The following is a 20,918-nucleotide window of genomic DNA, read 5'->3' on the forward strand; positions in this document are numbered from 1 at the left end:
CTCACTCTTATTTCTACCTCCTTTTATCATTTGCTTGACTTCTTTTCCTTTCTAACGATCTGGACCATCAGCTCAAGTTTCATCTCTTCCAAGAAATTTTCCCAAAGTGGCAAAGCTTTGATCACGTCTCTCAATGTAGACATGTTCCCTGGGGTATACATCGTGTGTGTGTGTGTGTGTGTGTGTGTGTGCATGTGTGCATGTGTGCGTGGTGTGTGGTGTGTGTGTGTGTGTGTTTGGGATGGAGGATATAATGCATTGTTATGTTCTGATGACATTGTATCTCCATGATTAAATTTCCAGCTCCTTATATCCTACCACTTCTGTAACCTCTACAGTTGTTATTTTAATATTAAACATATAGGTGGTCATAAAAATTTGGGTACTGGTTCAAATGCTTCCTTATATTATAATACGAAAGAAAGAGGTACTTACAGCCTAACCAGATTGGTGAGTCCTCGGAATATGTCTGCATTCAGACACCCTATTCGATTGTTTGTCAGATCCCTAGAGAGAAAGGGAAAAAGTGTCTTCAATTAGTTCTCTTGGTTAATGAAGGTTTCATACATTCAATATTCAAGAATGGCACCCAGGTATCACACAAGTCCTATCTTTTAAGCATCTCTGAAATATTCACCTATCTCAGGTGCAGCACTGAGAGAAGAAATAATCCTTGCTTTCACTTACTTCTGGCACATAAAGGCTAAACACTGTTTAATTACAGTGCCCTTGATATTTCAAGCATTTACTCCTGTCAAATGACTCAAGATAAAACCGAAGTAGTAAAAATGAGACTCCATCTTACTGTCTGTGATGATCTACACAGCTAATCATGCTAGGTTAAGTTAGGGAACAGAGCCTGATCTCAGGCAACATCCAACGGACAATGGGTAAAAGGGCAAATTACCAAAATGCCGAAACTTTAACTTCCTCAAGAACATCTGAAACTTAATGCTTTCTAATTTCATTCCTTAAATACTCAGAAGTTTTGACTGTAATGAAAAAAAAACAACTGAGTTAGCTTTTATTTTACAGATCTGTCATTTATGCTCCAAGTCAAATTACTTTATAACTATATCTAGGTAACTAACGGCCCATTTTTTCCAGTCACTCCTAACTTCTTACAGTTCCTATCAAATGTTATTTTCTATCCATTTTTTTCTTCTCCTCAAGCCATGAAACTTTTTTCCTTTTAACTGTGTGATAATTTTAGTAAGTATTTTGTTCTATCTTTCTACACTATTTTTCTTCACACCAAGCACAGTGAATACAATTTTACATTTCAATCAGATTACATTTTAATTGGGAGGTAACTGACAATTTCTTCAAATGAGACAGCATGGCTTGCAACATTTTCCATCAGTGGATTTAGTATGAAAGCCCTAAAACAATTAATCTTAACTTTTCTCGGTTGTTAGATTTGAAATTATTGATCATTCTGAATTTCAATAAAAGAACTAAAACAAACTTTCTAAACCAAATTTTAAAAATGTTTTTATCATATTTTCTTCAATGCCCATATTATTCTCTGTAATAGAAAAGCATATATTCTTTGAATTTCACTCTGAGTTACTCTTTAGAGACTTGTACCACCCATTTCTAAATTAAAACTGATTCTAAATTGTATACCTAGTAATGGGGAAAAAAATGTATTAGTCCGAGAGAAATTACAAAGACTTTGCATTTGAATCCGGTACCTACTCATTAACTTTTTCCTCTAGCTATTTCAAAAGCTAGTTTAGGTAATCCTGGTTTCCAAAAATTTCATAGCACTGCCTTCCCTTTCTTATGGAAACTTTTGATTAAAAAAAAAAAATCTTAAGCAATGAAAGTCTTTATCTGCATTTGCTGTGCTCCAGCTCCTCAGAATATTAACGCTAAGTATTTTTAATCGTGTGGGACTTTTTTAAAATTCCAGCTGATTTTCCTCTATTTCTGGGCTTTACTGTTTAAGAAAATTAGGCATCATCTTGCGAAGTGTTGCTTAAACTAGCATTTCTGTGCTCTATTCATTATCCTGTCTCAATTCTGAGCTTTAAATGGTGTAACTACCACTGATTCTTTGGGAAACAATTTCATTACAGCTATACCTATTTAAAATGGAATTTATGTATTGGTAATGGGTTTTCATTTGAATTGAGAATCAGCTTGCATTTGTTGATAAAGCAAAGGAGAAACTGAACGGGTCTAGGTTTTACCTACTTCTGGTAGTTTATCCTTCAGAAAGCCACTTAATCTTCCTGATCCAAATTATCTATAAAATAAAGGCAAAGGCATGGGACACTTACAAAAATACTTTACATGTGGCTGCCGAGTGAGATGCACAATTGAAATGAATGAATGATTGAAGGCCTCATAAGAAAAACTGCCTATAATCTAGAAGCAACTAGCAGAATATCTTTATATCTCATTGAGTTTACGTATAGGACTCTCTCAGCTTACAAGCTGATACCATAAGTTCAATTACAAGTTAGCTGTTTGGAATTAAGAATGAATTTTCTAGTGGGAAGAACATTATAAATGACAATTACCTCCCTAGGCAAGAACACAAGAGACTACTTAATGTGTAATGCAATGAAAAAATGCTAAGGCAACATCTGGGACAATAATAGTAATTAAGTGCTACTGAACAAGAATTATATTTATTTTGGATAGTAGTACTTGAAAAATTATTTACTGAAGGATAAAGAACTGGATGGAGAACCTAAGATATTCTATAGTATCCTTGAAACATCCTGATGAACCTGCTTTTTATTAACAGTCAAGTTTCATTCAATCTCTACCTTGACATGGAGATATTATCAGTATTAATCTCCCTATTATCAGAAAACAGAACACAGTGGTGTGGATCACAGGAGAGAATGAGTGGACTTGTCTGGCCATATGATGCCACACTCCTCCCTCCTTTTGGAAAAACAAGTTGGAAGGAAAATATTCTAGAAGTTCTCTAACTTCAGCATCAAAATCACTAGGAGGGACTGTGGAAACAAAGGTGGTTTAGCCTCAGCCCCAGAGTTTGATAGGGTACGTCTAGCACCTACACTCCTGTTCCCCACATGAGGACTCACATTCCATCCAAACATGATGTCAGTTTGCCCCAGTAAGAAACAAGAAAATGACTCATTGTTATACATCAAGCTCAGTTAGCTGCTACCCCTCCACTCCCGAATGCCTGTTTCTGGAGATGCACGTAGCCTACCGATGGCCGTGTTCCATGCCCCTGCCTGTGTCAGTATGGCTGAGTCCTAACAGCTTCAAAGACTCTTAGCAGCTGAACTCCAGCTACTGCTCCATCTCTCCGGAAGTATATTCCAATTCCATATTCAGGTTCTTGGTTGGTATATAACGATTCCACTGAACTGCAAACCTTCCAAGCAGTTCCTGAGTTCCCTTTGTATCTCTAGAGCCTGGCTCACTACTGGGCACACAGGATAGAATCAATGAATTTTTTTGTAACTGAATTGATGCTGATCTCTGTCTTCCCACTTCGATTACATTGCTATACCTGGTTGATACATTACTTTTACTGAACTCTAAACCCAGCTTGATCCACTGCAACTCTGACGCCACAAATCTCATGACATCAACTCCACAATGAAAAAGTTCTGCCAGTCCCTACTGTCTAACAAATAGATTCGAAATTCTTCAACGTGGCAGGAGAGCATCAAAAGCCTAGTTCCCCCCTGGTCAGCTTATCTCCCAACGTTTTCTCCCCCTTTCTACTTGAAGCTCTGGCCAAAGGACACGTTCTTTCACACCTATGTCCGCTCTGCTTAGGATGCTCGTTCTGTTATTCTTCAATATGTCTTCACCCCTCAGGGGCAAGGTCAAATCTAACAGCTGGCCGCTCTCAAGGCAGGTCATTCCCCTCTAAGGTGGTCCCCCTCCTTTCCCTGGCAGATTACTATCATTATTATTTAGGATGTATTTGCATTATCTATTTGCCCCCAAGAGTCTGTGAGCTCTTCCAGAGAAGTCAGAGCGTAAGTAAGCAGCCCGCACTTAATAAATGCATTTAGACGGAATAAAGGGTGGTGGGACAGTCCACATGGCTTGAGCACAGGGTGACCTCTCAAATATGAGCATGTTCACACAGCAACCGTGACATGAGCACAGTAAGGGGAGCAGGGGTGTTTAGCTTCAGAAATAATAAAGACTGGTCTTTAGGTTTTGAAATGATAATACATAGAGAAAATATATGGAAAAATGGCAAGATTTTAAATCATTAATAGAAAGGGGCCTCAATTTTTAGGGCATTTACAAGAGACTGTTTAAACGTATTCATAACCTGAAAATCATCTACAGATTATGGCAGCTGGCAAAGCCAACCATCATGATTTCACTACCGTAAGAGGGATGCAACCATCTATCACCAAACAAATCATATTACTGTAAAAAATAAACTGCCTTCTAAGCTACTTACATTAAACACTCTGTTTCTCTATCTAGGACCTGGCTAGATGAACTTCTAAAAATTATTAAAAAGCCACTTTTTTATTGTGTTAAAGTTTAAAGTAGGTTAACAGCTACTTATAACGGTTCAAACTCATAAAGTCAGCAATTCAAACACTTACAATCGTTTTAGCGATGACAGTCCCCAAAAGGCACCTGGATCTATACTACTAATAAGATTGTTTCGGAGGTCCCTGTTAGAAATAAAATAAAAGTTATTTATATCTTGACACGGTAAGAAATGTTTAGGCACACTGCACCTATCTGCTCTACGGAAAACAACAATAACAATCATAATAACGGGAGGAAACTGAAGCCGAAAAGGTTAAGCCAAAGTCATCCCAGCAGCAGAGCCAGAATTCAAAATCAAGAAATCTGGCTCTGAAGCCGTTTGTTTTGGTCAATATAAGAATAAAGGTATATGTCCAAAAGATATGTGTCTTAATATTATTCCAATTCAAAGTTATGACTAAACTACAATCTTACACATTATTTCTACAATCTCTTCCTTAGTATGCTACACTTCAGTTATCAAAATAAATCAGACTATATTTGTCACAAGCATAATTAAATTTCTTAAACCATTTTCAAAAATATACACTCTAAAATTCATGTCATTTACTTATTCATATTTTTTCCTCCCCAGGCTTCTATGGCTAGGTTCTCTTTATATAAACAATATGTTAATTCACAAAATACAGCTCAAAGCAATGATCCACCAGCTCCCTATACCATGGCATCTGACAGCAGTCACAACCTGACAGTAGTCCCCTGCTTATCCATGGGGGATACATTCCAAGACCCCTAGTGGATGCCTCAAACTGAAAATAGTACCAAACCCTATATATACTATGTTTTTTTCCCTATACATACCTATGGTAAAGTTTAATTTATAAATTAGGCACAGTAAGAGATCAACAATTAAATAGAACAATTATAACAATATATTGTAATAAAAGTTATATAAAATTGGTCTCTCTCTCAATGTATCTTATTATATAAATGTATTGTCTTTTCCATCTTAACTAAGGGTTTAACACACACTGTGGCCATAACTTTTGCCAAGTGAGGTATGACAACAAAACTAGTACAAATTTTCTTCCTTTTTCAAAATTTCACAGAGAGAAGATTCATTCTTACCATGAATCTAATCAACCTCAGCATACAATTTTTTTCCTCTCCTTATTAAAGTCAAGAACTTTCACCTTCCACCTAAGGTGCTTCACTTAAAGGAAGCACCTTACAGCTTCTCTTTAGCACATCCAAACTGCCAGCATCAGTATTCTCATGCTTTGGGGACGCTATTAAGTAAACCAAGGGTGACTTGAACACAAGCACTGTGAAACCTCAACAGTGGATCTGATACCCGGGACAGCTACTAAGTGACTCATGGGCAGGATATGCTGGACAAAGGGTTGATTCACATCCTGGGTGAGATGGCACAAGATTTCATCACGCTACTCGGAAGAGTGTGTAATTTAAAACGTAGGCATTGTTTATTTCTGGAATTTTCTGTTTAATATTCTCTGACTGTGGTTAACCATAGGTAAATGAAACCACGGACAGCAGAGCCTCGGACGGGGTGGGGTGTCTTTTGTATCCCCGTTCTTCTCCAGTGCTCGGCTCTTCCATGCCAGCACACTACCACTGGGGGCACCAGTGAGCGTCACAGCCAGATCCCTCCTCCAGGGTGGATGTGGACCACCTGCTAAGGCACTGCTGTCCTCTGGGTGCCTGGGCTCTGCTGAGACTCCCCAGTTGCCCCACACAAGTGTCCAGCTAACCTCTGTAGAGAGCTGACCATCAGCCACAGGAGTGCTGAGAAGCAGAACAGTAGCCCACTTCCCACATGCCTGCCAGTGGCTGGCCCACAGTTCAACTCTGCTAGACACCCAAGGTAGGCCCATTCATCAGGACTCACTCATAACCTTGCCCAATGGAGGCTTGAGTGGCCTCTGGTCATCTCTTAGAATGCCTCAGGTCAGACTGTGAACAGAAACTCCAATTTCTCTTCTTCTGGGAGTCTTTCCGGAACAATGGCAACACTGCCTCCTCCGTGTGTGAGCTTCTGACGCCAATCCTCGTAATTATCCATCATTGTCTTCATAATTATTCAGCTTAGGGATACACATGGAGTTGGTGAAACAATACAGAAATGCAGAGCAGTGTTGTGTGAAAAGAAAGAAGGTTAGCACTCCCCTTGACAAGGATGGAAGAGGCCTTCGGGCCTGACAACATGCATACGGTTATGGCATTGCCACCTATTTCGTGGCATCTAACCACTGTTTTTGTCATACAGAGTGAAGTAAGTCAGAAAGAGAAGAACAAATACCGTATGCTAACACATATATACGGAATCTTAAAAAAAAAAAAAAAAGGTTCTGAAGAACCTAGGGGCAAGACAGGAATAAAGACACAGATGTAGAGAATGGACTTGAGGACACGGGGAGGGGGAAGGGTAAGCTGGGACAAAGTGAGAGAGTGGCATGGACATATATACACTACCAAATGTAAAACAGATAGCTAGTGGGAAGCAGCCACATAGCACAGGGAGATCAGCTAGGTGCTTTGTGACCACCTAGAGGGGTGCGATATGGAGGGTGGGAGGGAGACACAAGAGGGAGGAGCTATGGGGACATATGTACATGTATAGCTGATTCACTTTGTTATAAAGCAGAAACTAACACACCATTGTAAAGCAATTATACCCCAATAAAGATGTTAAAAAAAAGAAATGCAGAGCAAAGCGCAATGCAAACCCAGGTGGCAGGTACCTCCCCGGGTTCTTTAGTCCCTCACTTAAGTTGAGAATTAAAAGGCCTTTCTGAAAGTAGTTCCTGGACCACTGGTGCCGCCTGTTATCACAACACTGAGGTGATGTGTCTCAGGATCTTTTATAATTATTGCCCCATCATGGCCATTCTAGCCTGTGAGAAGCAGCCTAAATTCTCAATAGAAAATCCTCAGTTTGCTTTCTCAAGCATCCAACTTGTGTACTTGTGCTTAAGAAAAGGACACTGAGGAAGGCTGACTACAGTGAGCACAGATCCACATGTTTCCTCCCAGTAATGAGGGAGGCACATTCAATTTTACTGACACTAGCTAATGAAAACTAACCATTGTATGGCCTGCTTCATAACTTGCTATTTTTTTCTAATGGCTCATTCTAACTACATCTAACTAATACAGACAAGCTACAGAGTTAGGGCTGGTTTCTGGACAGGTTTCCTGGCAATTTCACAAAAGCATCCTGAGGAAAACGGCCCTCTGCCCCTCACAGTGCTGGTAAGTCACTGCTGTAAACCCAGCACTCTCGATGTGCCATCAACCGTGGCTTCCAGCACTATCCATGCTGTTTCATACAGGGTGATAGAGGCTGACCAGAAATTCTCAAGAATTCTCCTCTGGAAGCACAACCACAAGTGAATCCTGTGCACGTAAACGTCATGCCCACCAGCAAATCCTGTCCTGCCTTTTCCATGTCTCATTCCCACCCTAACGCATCATTCTTCCCCAGCTGGACGTAGAATTGCAATCGCACTCCCGATCCTCCAAATCAGAGACAGGTTCTTCTAAATAAAACTGAACCGTCGGGTACCTTGAAATTCTTTAAATAAAGGAAAGACTATTAAACATAGTATAAAATCTATGCTCTGATTATCATTACTAAGTTAGTATTTCACTGACCCAAACTCAGATTTTATGTTCCACAAAGATGGAGCCTTTGGGAGGTGAACAGGTCATGAGAGCAGAGACTTCATGAATGAGGTTAACACCTTTGTAAAAGAGACCCAGAGAGCTCCCGCATCCCCTTCCGCCAGGTGAGTGAGGCTGCAGCAAAAAGACAGCCAACTAGGAAGTGGGCCCTCACCAGACACCGAATCTGCTGGTGCCTTGGACTTCCCAGCCTCCAGAACTGTGAGAAATAAATTTTTGTTGTTGATAAGCCACCCAGTTTATGGTATCTTATTACAGCAGCCAGAATGAGCTTAGACAGATGATAAGTGGATGAAAAAGTAAACCATGGCTGAGAAACAGAATTACATTACCTGACCTTAATGATAAAAATCTTTTTAGTAAGTAAGAGCCACAGAATTATTAGGATATTCATAGACAATGTAGAGACTGCTGCATCTCATTCATAACCACTTACATTTCTCAATAAAGGTAGAGGGTCATGATGCAATTGACCTTCAAATAATTCAGAAAACGTGTACATGTAGGCATATTCCCATATAAAGGGAAAAACTAATGGCATGTTGTTGCTAATTACTGGGTAAGTAAATTTTTGATATGGGAGATTACTATAGGAGATTATTCTTTCCATTTTTCTGTATGTTGAAAATTTTAATTAAAAAGTTGGGAACAAAAATATTTTTAAGTCCCAGGAACTACAACTAATCATCAGGCCCAACTTATTAGTTCCCATCTCCCCTCCCCAACCAACCCCAATCCTATACCTCAAAGAGATAAGATGATTTTAGGAGAAAATTCAATCAATATGTTTTTGACCTATATTACACAAGCAAAAAAGTGCTGCAAAAAGAAATATATAATGTCAGTTCCATTTTTTCAAAACATATGTTTCCCTTTTCAGATTTTAAACAGTATCTACAACAGGAAGTGATTTAGATAAAGCAGTACATAAATTTGTGGTCAGTGATGTACTGCATGTGTTTCTACAAAATACCTCTCATGAATAACAGAGGACTATAATATGATTTAAACATAAACTTTTTCTTCAATAATAAAGAATCCTAGACATATTATATAATATTTAATAATAGCCATATTAATCAGGTATTGCCAAAAGATATTTATAGTCAGATTCTTTAACATCTCCCACTACTCTTCACCAACCCACAGCTTCCCTAGTGAACACGAGTCTGACTTTAGGATCTACGGCTAAATCTGAATATGTTGCATCATTAAAATATAAATGAAAAGGCGCACAAGAACTGCTTAAACAAAATTAAAGGAATATCTTAACTGTTGTTAAAAGAGCTAAGTCCTTTAGGAAAGAATGCAAGGTGTATCAGATAAGATGCTTTTTAGCTGCAAGTATCAGAAACCTTTACTTCAAAAGGCTTTAACAATAAAACAATAATTCTCACGGGGATTCCCTGGTGGCGCAGTGGTTGAGAGTCCGCCTGCTGATGCAGGGGACACGGTTTGTGCCCCGCTCCAGGAAGATCCCACATGCCGCGGAGCGGCTGGGCCCGTGAGCCATGGCCGCTGAGCCTGTGCTCCGCAACGGGAGAGGCCACGACAGTGAGAGGCCCGCATACCACAAAAGAAAAATAATAATAAAAATAAATAAATAAATATCTGTTGAACAATTTTAAATTAGCTACTCAGGAAAGACTTAATAATGGTTGAGGCAATATTTGTACCAAGCATTGATATTAGGCCAGTTACCTTTTTACTTATCATCATATAATAAATCTACATCAGTTATCCACTGAACGCACTTTTAAAAGAATGCAAATTAATCCTTAAAAAAGGCAGACCATAACCTAGTTTCTAAGATGTCATAAAGATTTAGGTATTATGTCCTAAAAATAAAAACCTCAAACCCTAAATTAAAGAAAAACTCAATCCAAATATTCCTACTTAAAAAGAAAAAAAAAGCACACACACTCTGCTACTTTCTTATAAGGGACAAAAACAAATATTGGGTTGGCCAAAAGGTTCGTTCCGTTTTTTCCGTAAGATGGCTCCAGTAGCGCTTAGTTGTCTTTAACTTCATTCAAAACAATTTGTTAGATTGTATTGTGACAGCTGTCATATCAGCATGCGTTTAAAAAAAAACACTTATTGGGCTTCCCTGGTGGTGCAGTGGTTGAGAGTCCCCCCTGCCGATGCAGGGGACGCGGGTTCGTGCCCCGGTCCGGGAAGATCCCACATGCCGTGGCGCGGCTGGGCCCATGAGCCATGGCCGCTGAGCCTGCGCGTCCGGAGCCTGTGCTCTGTAACGGGAGAGGCCACAACAGCAAGAGGGCCGCGTACCGCAAAAAAAAAAAAAAAAAACTTATCAAAATTGGTGAATTTTTGTGTAGCCATTTTAATATTGAAGATGGAAGAGAAAAAGCAACATTTTCGGCATACTGTTTTATTATTTCAAGAAAGGTAAAAACGCAACTGAAACACAAAAAAAGATTTGTGCAGTGTATGGAGATGGTGCTGTGACTGATCAAACATGTCAAAAGTGGTTTGCAAAGTGTCGTGCTGTTGATTTCTCTCTGGACGATGCTCCATGGTCAGGTAGACCAGTTGACGTTGACAGCAATCAAACCGAGACATTAATTGAGAACAATCAACGTTATACCATGCAGGAGATAGCTGACATACTCAAAATATCCAAATCACGTGTTGAAAATCATTTGCACCAGCCTGGTTATGTTAATCGATTTGATGTTTGGGTTCCACATAAGTTAAGCGAAAAAGACCTTCTTGAGCATATTTCCACATGCGGTTCTCTACTTAAATGTAATGAAAACGTTCCATTTTTAAAACAAATGGTGACGGGCGATGAAAAGTGGATATGGTACAATAATGTGGAATGGAAGAGATCATGGGGCAAGCGAAAGGAACCACCACCAACCACACCAAAGGCCAGTCTTCATCCAAAGAAGGTGATGTTGTGTATATGGTGGGATTGGAAGGGAGTCCTCTATGATGAGCTCCTTCCAGAAAACCAAACAATTAATTCCAACAAGTACTGCTCCCAATTAGGTCAACTGAAAGTAGTGCTCGACGAAAAGCGTCCAGAATTAGTCAACAGAAAACGCATAATCTTCCATGAGGATAACACAAGACCGCATGTTTCTTTGATGACCAGGCAAAAACTGTTACAGCTTGGCTGGGAAGTTCTGATTCATCCACCATATTCACCAGACATTGCATCTTTGGATTTCCATTTATTCTGGTCTTTACAAAATTCTCTCAATGGAAAAAATTCCAATTCCCTGGAAGACTGTAAAAGGGACCTTGAACAGTTCTTTGCTCAAAAAGATAAAAAGTTTTGGGAAGATGGAAGTATGAAGTTGCCTGAAAAATGGCAGAAAGTAGTGGAACAAAACAGTGAATACATTGTTCAATAAAGTTCTTGGTGAAAATGAAAAATGTGTCTTTTAGTTTTACTTTAAAACCGAAGGAACTTTTTGGCCAACCCAATACGAACGATGGAAAACAAGCAAGCTCCCAAACGAAAACCAAACATTTAGAAGAACAAAGTGGTAAGCCTAAAGAAAAAGGATCCATTCTAGATGGAGTCTGTAGGAGTGTGTCCACCTGCACCTGTTTTACTTTGTGGAACACTTAATACATCCAAAAAAAAAGAAAAAAAAGAGAAAATTAATCCTCTTAAGAAGTCCATTCTTCATCCCAAAAGAACTGCCAGGAGAGCTTGCCTTGCAGGTTTACTCGATCTCTGGGGCTTATCTGCTAGCTAGCTCAACCCAGCCAGCCCTGTTATTCTACCCTACGTGCCCTACCCCACACTACTAAGCCCATCCCTTATTCTGCATGGCTTGGCTACAGTAATTTTAAGGCCAGAGCTTTAAAGTTTGGGCCCTAGTCTGAATAATGTCTTGACCTATCACTTGCTTTTTACACATCCCTTTCTGCCATATTTTTAAGTTGTCTGATTTGTTTGTTCTCATTTTCTGGGGTCTCTAACTAGCCAAAGAAGGCTGCAAACATTTGGCTGGCTATGTCTCTCAGGCAGAATTCTCCCAAGGCAGCGTGTCAGTGCAAGTGGCTTTATTCGGGAAGGGACCTCAGAACACACTAACAGGAAAGTGGGGAAGTGAGCCCAGAAAGAGAAGAGAACCAATAAAGGGGGCATTGTTGTGATCTCTGCTGTGCTCAACTGATACTCAGGCCTCTGGGCACCTGTGGAAGGCAGCCTAGAACCCACTCAGGGTCGTTCCTCTTGGGGTGGTTACCCACCATCTGCTTTCAGTCACTGTCTGAGGGTTGCTGAGGCAGGGGTGGGAGAGTGGGGCAGCTTTCATTCCAGCAATGGAGCAAAGAAAGCTCTCAGGTTTTGCGTTTGGAAGACTTAGGGAGAGACACTGAAGGGCGAGTGTTGAAGGAATGAAGTCCGCTACAGTGTTTTCAGGTGATTTTGAAAATTTTGAAAATGATGTCATTATACAAACATGAAGTCATTTATTTGGCTAGCTATGTCTTAAGTTGGATTCCCCCAAAGCAGCTCAAGACACTTCTAAAGCACTTCCTGGCAAAACAGCAGGCTGCTGTAGAAAGAACTCTCTCTCTCTCTCTGCTAACAAATCCCAGTGGCTATTCCGCTGCTCCCCTGGGAAACTCTAACAGAGGGTCCTAGCCCATATGCCTCAATGGCCACATGACCAGTTCTCCTGCTCTACATCATGCTGGATCCTGCGAAACTGGGATTTTGCTTCCCCAGGAAAGAAGCCTCAGATGCCCCTTGCCCTTGGATCCAGAACCTTATATTGGTTTCATGTGATCTTTTTCCCTCTCTCCCCTCATCCCAGGTAGGGACGGGGAGGCGAGCAAAGACAGAGCCCTTTCCTGGGGACCCACCGACATGTAAGCTCTTTCTATACTCCCTCTAACTCTCCAGTTAGCCCAGGGAAGGTGTATTGAGGTGAAGAGGAATTTTCTTTCTTTCTTTCTTTCTTTCTTTTTAAAATCTGTTTCAAACCTCTTTTTTACATTTAGGGTAGGACTTCAGGAACTCACTGGTCAAAAACTGAGTCCTTTTTTCTGTTTTGTCATCCCTTCTCCTGAGGTAGAGTGATTAGGAAACAGGCAGGGAAAATACACATCTGTTAATCTATCAAAATGCTACATCATTGTCACAGGCTGAACTGTGTCCCCCCAACTGTCTTATATTGAAGTCATAACCTCCAGTATCTCAAAATGTGACTGTATTTGGAGACAGGGTCTTTAAAGAGGTAATTAAGTTAAAATGAGGTCACACAGGTGGGCCTTAATCCAATATGACTGGTGTCCTTACAAAAAGGGGAGATTAGGACACAGACACACACACAGGAAAGACTTCATGAATACACCAGAGGAAAACAGATGGCAACCTATAAGCCAAGGAGAGAAGCTTGGAACAGATCCTTCTCTCATGGCCCTTAGAAAATACCAACTCTGCCAGGGCCTTGATCTTGAACTTCCAGCCCCCAGAACTGTGAGGAAACAAATGTTTGTTATTTAAGCCACCCAGTCTGGGGTACTCGTTACGGCAGCCCTAGCAAACCAGTACAATGATTACACTCACAGAGATTGTTTTGGGCTCTATTTCAGACACAAAGTCCTAAAGTCTCTGCAGTCCTGGAAGAGAAGCCACCTAGACACACTATTGATTGTGTAAGAGCCAGAAGCAAACTGGAGTCCACGAGAAGCATCTTACAGGGATGAAAATCACAGAAGGGTACAAGAGATATTCTTTGGGTTCAGTCGCAGGATGAGGACAGCAGTGCAAAGACACAGAGCAGGTTAGAAAGCTAGGTAACCAGGCAGAGAGGGAAAATGAGAAGCATTATGGAAACAGCAGAAAGTATGAATGAAGAGATTGTTCAAGGAGTTGGTATGGAAAGTACTAAACTTAGAGAGGCTTTAAAATTAGCAAACCAAATCAGAAAGCAGCAACATGGTAGAAACTATAAATACAAAAGATGGTGCTGTGCCCTAGGGGAAGGAAAGCCCCCAGTCCTCTCCCACACCTTCCTCTCCGAGGCCCCTGCACCAACACCCTACTTCCAAGCCCAGGTGGAATAATGGGGCAGCGCTAGGGAAGGTCTAGAAGCCGGCAACCAGCCTTGGGTAGTGAACTCCCACAAAAGGGTCAAGCAACTGGCTAAGGGCTCTCTTTGGTCTACCTTGTGCTCTGGAAATCAAGTGAAACAAAGGCCAGGGGCATTTCCACGAGAGGCCGCGGGGCCCTTTGCAGCCTCTGGTCCCAGGAGGAACGTGGAGGAGGAAGGAGCACCACCCGGCTCGTGCCCACAGAGGAAGGCCCTGTGGGTGGGGTGCTTCCTCTGGGACGCTTGCCCCTCTCCTTCCTTCTCAGGGCCAAGTCTTCCAAGACTGCAGTCGGAGCCTAGCTCTACCATCCCTGTCCCCTTCTGTCTCAAGTGGGCGGCTCTCCTGCAAAGACAGTGTGAGAAGCAGCCATCCCCCCCAGGCATGCGCGACCCTCCTCCGTGGCAGTGGTTAAGGCCAAGGTTCAGGCCTAGGCTTGGAAGTGTACATAGAAAATGCCAAGCATAGGGCATGCTTAGGTAAAGATGATCCCAGACAGAGGAAGCCCAGTCCCAGAGTCATCACTGGGATTTCAGGTTGAAGCCCCCATCAATGTAACAGTCTTTCAAAGTCCCCCAGTGTGTGTGTATGTGTGTATATACATACACGTATATGTACATGTATATACATATATGTACATATATACATGCATAGCTGTACACATGTGTGTGTGTTTCTCTCTGGCCCTATATAAGAGAGATGGTGTTCTGGGATTCTGGTATAAACAGCCCCCTGGCTGAAAACAATTAGCAACATTTTAATATCATCTAATATGTTGCTGGCAATCTAATGTTTCTAACAGGTACAGGGATTTATTTTCAACAAATGGCTAAAAATAAGGCCAAAGACAAAGGAAATTAAAAAATAAATGTAGAAAGGATGGTAATTCACACCATAGCACAGAACTTTAGCTATGCTGTCCACACTTCGGATGTACATGAACCACCACAGCAATCCTGGTGCCAAAAGTAACTTGTGTTTCTAAACACAACAGACACCACTTATCACCTAGGAGTGCCTGTCATCCTTCCTTGGAAAGGGCAAACCGCACTGACCCTGCCATCATTCTGAGCACCTACTCAAGGCCTGACAATGTGCTACATGCTAAGGGTATCTGTCAGGCACAATGACTCTTCTTGCAAGGAACAGAAAACCAAACAGGAACAGGCTGCCTCATTCAACTCTAACAGTCCAGAGGGAGTCATACTTCGGCGAGGTCCCGCCAGCTCCCCTACGCTCACCCTGATGGGCCCTACCCCACACTCCTCAGTGTGTCGGCTCCGGCCCAAAGCCCGCAGCACGGTGGCTTCTGTACCAGAAGTACAAGCATCTTTTCTGATGAAAGTGAGGAAATTCCTCTCCCCAAAGCCCCAAGCAAACCTCAACTCAGTTAGATTGGGTCAAATGCCCATTCCTGAACCAGTGACCATGGAATGTGTGTGGACTCTCCTATCAAGATAAGGCCTAGAAATGAGGTGCAGCCAGCATCCTCTGAAGCACATGGACTATGTGGAACAGAACAGGAGGGCTTGAATGAAAACAGAAAAAAAAAGAAAATCTGAGAATTAAGCACTGCTGTGCCGAGATCATTTTACAGGTGTGTGTGTACGCACATGTGTATACATACCCATGTTTATATGTACACGTATGCATACATGAGTGCATTGCTATATATGTAAATGCACACACACACACACATATATATATAAAGCCTAATTTAAAGATGTTTGATCTTAATGAAAAGGACAGACCTACATAAAAGGATGAAGAACTCTGGATGTTACATGCTTAAATAACACATCTGTGATCAAAGCAATAAAGTCCTGTGGGATTCAACTGTGGCAGAAGACACTAAGTAAAACAGTCAAGGAAAGGCTCACAGAAGGAGAAAAAGTGAAGCAAAGAGAACTAAGAAAATGAGGAAAGTCTGTTATCCAACAGAAATGGAGATGCTCACTGTGACTGGCTCCCTGATGTATCGGAAATGTTATCCTAAGTGTATGAGTAATATGCGAATTTGAAACTTGATCCTAGAATAGCATTCAGCGCACAAGCAATTAAATATCCATTTTTAATCCATTAAAAACTCACCAAGGCAAAAAACTAAGTGCTACTTGTCACACATCTTATCAGAAGCAAAACTAGACCTCATCATTAAACAAAACAGAATTATCACATTCAAAGACGGCTGAATAAGACAGTCAAAGTTTATCCAAAAGTACTTCTCCCGGATGTGTTTTTTTTTTTTTTTTTTGATTCTACTGGACTATCTTATAAGGCATAAACATTATGACAGAATTTCAAAATAGCATTGAGGCTTTAAAAGCCACTATCATGCATGGCCTGTTTTGTAAATAAAGTCACATCCACATTGATTCGTGTATGCATTCTCAAGATACTGGCATAACTGGGTCACTGTGACAGAGACCATATGGCCCACAAAGCCTAAATTATTTAATATCTGGCCCTTTACAGCAAGTTTGCACTTCTGTGCTTTAATGAATTGTTTTTTAAAATGCAATTCTGAGATGTTTTATAATAAAATATTGGGAAAACTCAATTTTTATTTTGAAAAGTTGAGAGTTTAGTAACAGACTTACAATGAAAGTACAGTGAATAAAATACCAATAAGAGATGATAATAAAAGAATACTCACAATCTTTCAAGGAGACTTAACCCAGAAAATGAGCCATTCTTCAGCTCGGATATTTTATTGTTACTCAGAATCCTAAAAATGACAAAAAAAAAAAAAAAGGTAAGTTGCCTAATATATGTACACCATCAATATCAAAGTAATTTAGCTTGTTAGGTTTAAATCTAAATATGAGGAATTCTAAGAAGTCATTTATTACCCAAAGAACTTTTGAGATGCCTGACAAAAAAAAGGAGCTTCTTTCTCTGAGAAACGACCCAAAATAGCTAACTTGCACATCTTGTCACATCTTAAATTGTTCCTGTCACACTGAACCAAAAATTTTGAAATAAAAAGGGAGAGAAGTCAACACAAAATAGCCCTTAAGTTCAGAATAAAAATAAAGAATGCCACGTACATTTACATAATTAATCAACTTACATAAGTTGAATACTTAAAAACTGGAAACAACAGAAAAATGCAGAACAAGTGCTCTACAAAATACTGACTTTAAAAGAAATACAGTATCTTCTAGATACCATTTCAATAATGCTGAATATTACTTGTAACTTAACCATATACAAATCTGTATTGTGTGAAAATATGCTTTTTGCACACACGCACAGACACAGGTAGCTATATTACAATACTAAATCTCATGTATTAGGACGATGCTCTTAAAAAAAATGAACTGGAAACAAAAAAAGATTTAAAAGAAGTCCTAGTTGGCAGGACTTGCCTAAGAGCAGGCAATGTGTACATGACCTTGCTTCCTCTCAAGGCTTTGTAACTACGCTCCTTTTGCAGCTTGGATGCCAACACAGTAAGTCCGCTACGTACGAACCTTCAAGTTGTGAACTTTCAAAGATGCGCCCATGTGTTGCACAAGTGGTTGTGCTTTTAATGAAGACCTGATGGAATTGGAAGCCCAGAGAAAGGACTAAGAGAGACAAGAGGAAGAAGAAGTAACTGAAGAGATTTACGACACAGGAAATGGCATGGAGATTTTCTTTACTTCAGGAGACACTGCTAGTTTTTGAGGCACAGGACCCGATCATAGAACGGTACACGAAGGTTGCAGCAGCCATTCAGAATGCAATCCAGTGCTACCATGTCATCTATGAAGAGAAAAAAAGACCTACTATCCAGACAGCACTGGATCGTTTTTTCAAGAGGGTAGATAGAATTGAATCCAGCAAGGAACCAGAACCTGTGCTGTCAACGTCAGGCGTGAGTGAAATTGCCGCTTGCCCTCCATCTCCTATTACTGATGATCCTTCAGCTCTATGATCTCCCACCTCCTCCCCCTCCTCCAGTCAGTAACTCTTCTTGCCTGTTCACTCGATGCCAGCCCTGTATGCCAGCTATTGTACTGTACTACTGTACTTTTCAAGGTACTCTGCTGTAAGATTAAAAATGTTTTATTTTTTGTGTTTGTTTTTTATGTATTATTTGTGTGAAAAGTATTATAAATCTATTACAGTACAGTACTGTAGAGCCAATTGTGTTAGCTGGGTACCTAGGCTAACTCTGTTGGACTTAAGGACAAACTGGACTTACCAACGCACTCTAGGAACAGAACTCGTTCGTATGTACGTAATTTCCATACAGGAGAAAATGCAAAAGCTACCTTACTTGGGGGAATGACACCCAGATAAGGTAAATGAAAAAACCAAGGCATAGCAAAGTTAAATTAATGGCCCAAGATCACACTAGCGGAGGCAGAGGCAGATGTGAACCCCGGCACGCTCCACTCCAAACCCCACATTCTTCAATATACACCAACGTTGGTCAAGAGCCACTCTTACTGGCATTTCAGCAGAAAATTCTCCATCCCACACAGTGTTGCAACTTCAGGGGCACCCTCACACTGCGTACAGGCTGAGTGCTGCCCCCCACCTGGGACGGTGCAACACCGTATAAACAAATGTTAACAGAGAACACCCCTGGGCCGTAAGATTTCAGGTATTCATTTTCATTGTCTACTCTCATCTTTCTTTTAAAAAAAAATCCACTATGTGTATGAAAACAAGCAAAATCAGCCATTTGACTGATTTTCTTTGGCTTTAAGTAGAATTTCTTTTTTTTAATCCCCCTCATGCAGGTTAACATTTCACGGCATTTTGGTGAGATGATTAGGGGCTTCTAAAGTCAAGCGTACTTGTGCTTGAAGGCCAGCTCTATCACTTTCAAATTACACTAGTCTTGGGCAAGTCACTACATTTCTCTGTAACAGAATTCCTCATTCATAAATGGGAAGAACAGTATCTACCTCATATAACTCTAGAAGGAAAGCAGAAAATGCCTAACATACTCAGTGAGTATTAAGTTTAAGGTTCTATTTCCTTGGTTCTAAGACACACATCTTCCCTCATTTTAATGTTTCTGAAATCAAGATGTATCTGGCAATCAAAGTACATTACTATGTAGTATTTTCTCTCTCCAAGCTGTTACTAAAGCAAGGATGGTGATCAAAAACATGCCGGGTTGGGGGGAAGGGGGGAGGGATAAATTGGGAGATTGGGATTGACAATATACACACTACTATATATAAAATAGATAACTAATAAGGACCTACTGTACAGCACAGGGAACTCTACCCAATACTCTGTAATGGCCTATATGGGCAAAGAATCTAAAAAAGAGTGGATATATGTATATGTATAACTGATTCACTTTGTTGTACACCTGAAGCTAACACAACATTATAAATCAACTATGCTCCAATAAAAATTTTTTTAAATGCAAGTGAAAATGATTCGTATCCTCAAGGAATTTACACTTAGCAAAAAAGAAATGAACATCATAATCACATTCAGAAATGCAAGTTGGAATGTGAACTCTACATACTCAATCAGCAAAGACAGAATTTAGGTGCCAATATAAAGCTTAATATTCCATTCTTACACCTTTGGGCAATTTTCACATTAAAAAGACCAAGAGCATGAACTATAAGACTTTGTTCATTTTAACTAAGCATATGTAATCTTAAAACAAAATTCAAAAAAAGCCAATTAAAACACCATTTTCTCTAACCAAAATTACAAAAGGTTATTTCAAGTAAGGTGGTAGGCACGGGCAAAAGCAAACTTGGACTTGGACGTGGCCACAAGGTCACTGGAACAATATTTCTCCAGCTGCCTAGCAGTCCAGACGCAAGAGCCACCAGGCTTGCTTTCCTAAATAGGCACTGATCCTAAGCTAACAAGTTACCAAATCTGACAAAAAATATATTCAATGACCTTATTCAGACATGATTTATAACAGACAAAAATTGGAAACTACCAAAGAGTTCAGTTTGTGTAAGAGGAGTAGTTAAATGATGGTACACCAAGCAACAAAATGTTATACATCCATTAAAAAATGATACTTTTAAAGGAAAGTTAATAAAAAGGAAATTGTTTACAATCAGTTAAAAAGCAGAAAACAAAACTGATATCATTGATTGAAAAGAATGCAGAGACAAAAAAAAGACTCGGAAGAAATACATCATAATGATCACTATCTTAGTGATGAGGTTTCTACTTCTCTTTTATTCTTTATAATCTTGCAGTATCTTTTGAAATATCTAGAATAATTCTTATTTTTAAAATATACTTTCTGATGATAAACCTAAGAATCTTAATTACCAAGTACAGCTTGAAATTGACTGAATTTTGAGTATAATTATATCTTAGAAATAAACACTGAAGTAAGGAATACTTTATTTGTGCTTTGAGATTTAAGACTCGCATTTCTTATTTAATTCCAAAAAGATTTATGGGGCTTCCCTGGTGGCGCAGTGGTTGAGAGTCCACCTGCCGATGCAGGGGACACGGGTTCGTGCCCCAGTCCGGGAAGATCCCACATGCCACGGAGCAGCTTAGGCCCGTGAGCCATGGCCGCTGAGCCTGCGCATCCGGAGCCTGTGCTCCGCAACGGGAGAGGACACAACAGTGAGGGGCCCGCATACCGCAAAAAAAAAAAAATAAGATTTATGTAGTGACTATTTGCAACTTAAAAGGCAGTGGTGCAAAGAACAATAGTGTTGATA

General features: G+C 40.2%; 1 protein-coding gene and 1 non-coding gene across 5 annotated transcripts in view; one reads left to right on the plus strand and one right to left on the minus strand.

The window, feature by feature from the left end:
- ADGRA3 (adhesion G protein-coupled receptor A3) overlaps positions 1 to 20,918 on the minus strand; it is a 116,533-nt gene that overhangs the window by 67,715 nt on the left and 27,900 nt on the right. For all 4 annotated transcript variants that reach the window (XM_032633239.1, XM_032633238.1, XM_032633240.1 and 1 more), the window contains exons 2-4: positions 16,910 to 16,981; positions 4,575 to 4,646; positions 436 to 507 (exon numbers count right to left, since the gene is read on the minus strand). In XM_032633239.1, the coding sequence (XP_032489130.1) occupies positions 436 to 507; positions 4,575 to 4,646; positions 16,910 to 16,981 (216 nt within the window). The remainder of the gene's footprint in view (positions 1 to 435; positions 508 to 4,574; positions 4,647 to 16,909; positions 16,982 to 20,918) is intronic.
- LOC116754845 lies at positions 6,618 to 6,743 on the plus strand. Its single transcript, XR_004350179.1, has one exon. It is a non-coding gene; the product is annotated as a U6atac minor spliceosomal RNA (small nuclear RNA).

Source organism: Phocoena sinus, chromosome 5 (assembly GCF_008692025.1).
Source record: "Phocoena sinus isolate mPhoSin1 chromosome 5, mPhoSin1.pri, whole genome shotgun sequence".
NCBI lineage: Eukaryota > Metazoa > Chordata > Mammalia > Artiodactyla > Phocoenidae > Phocoena > Phocoena sinus.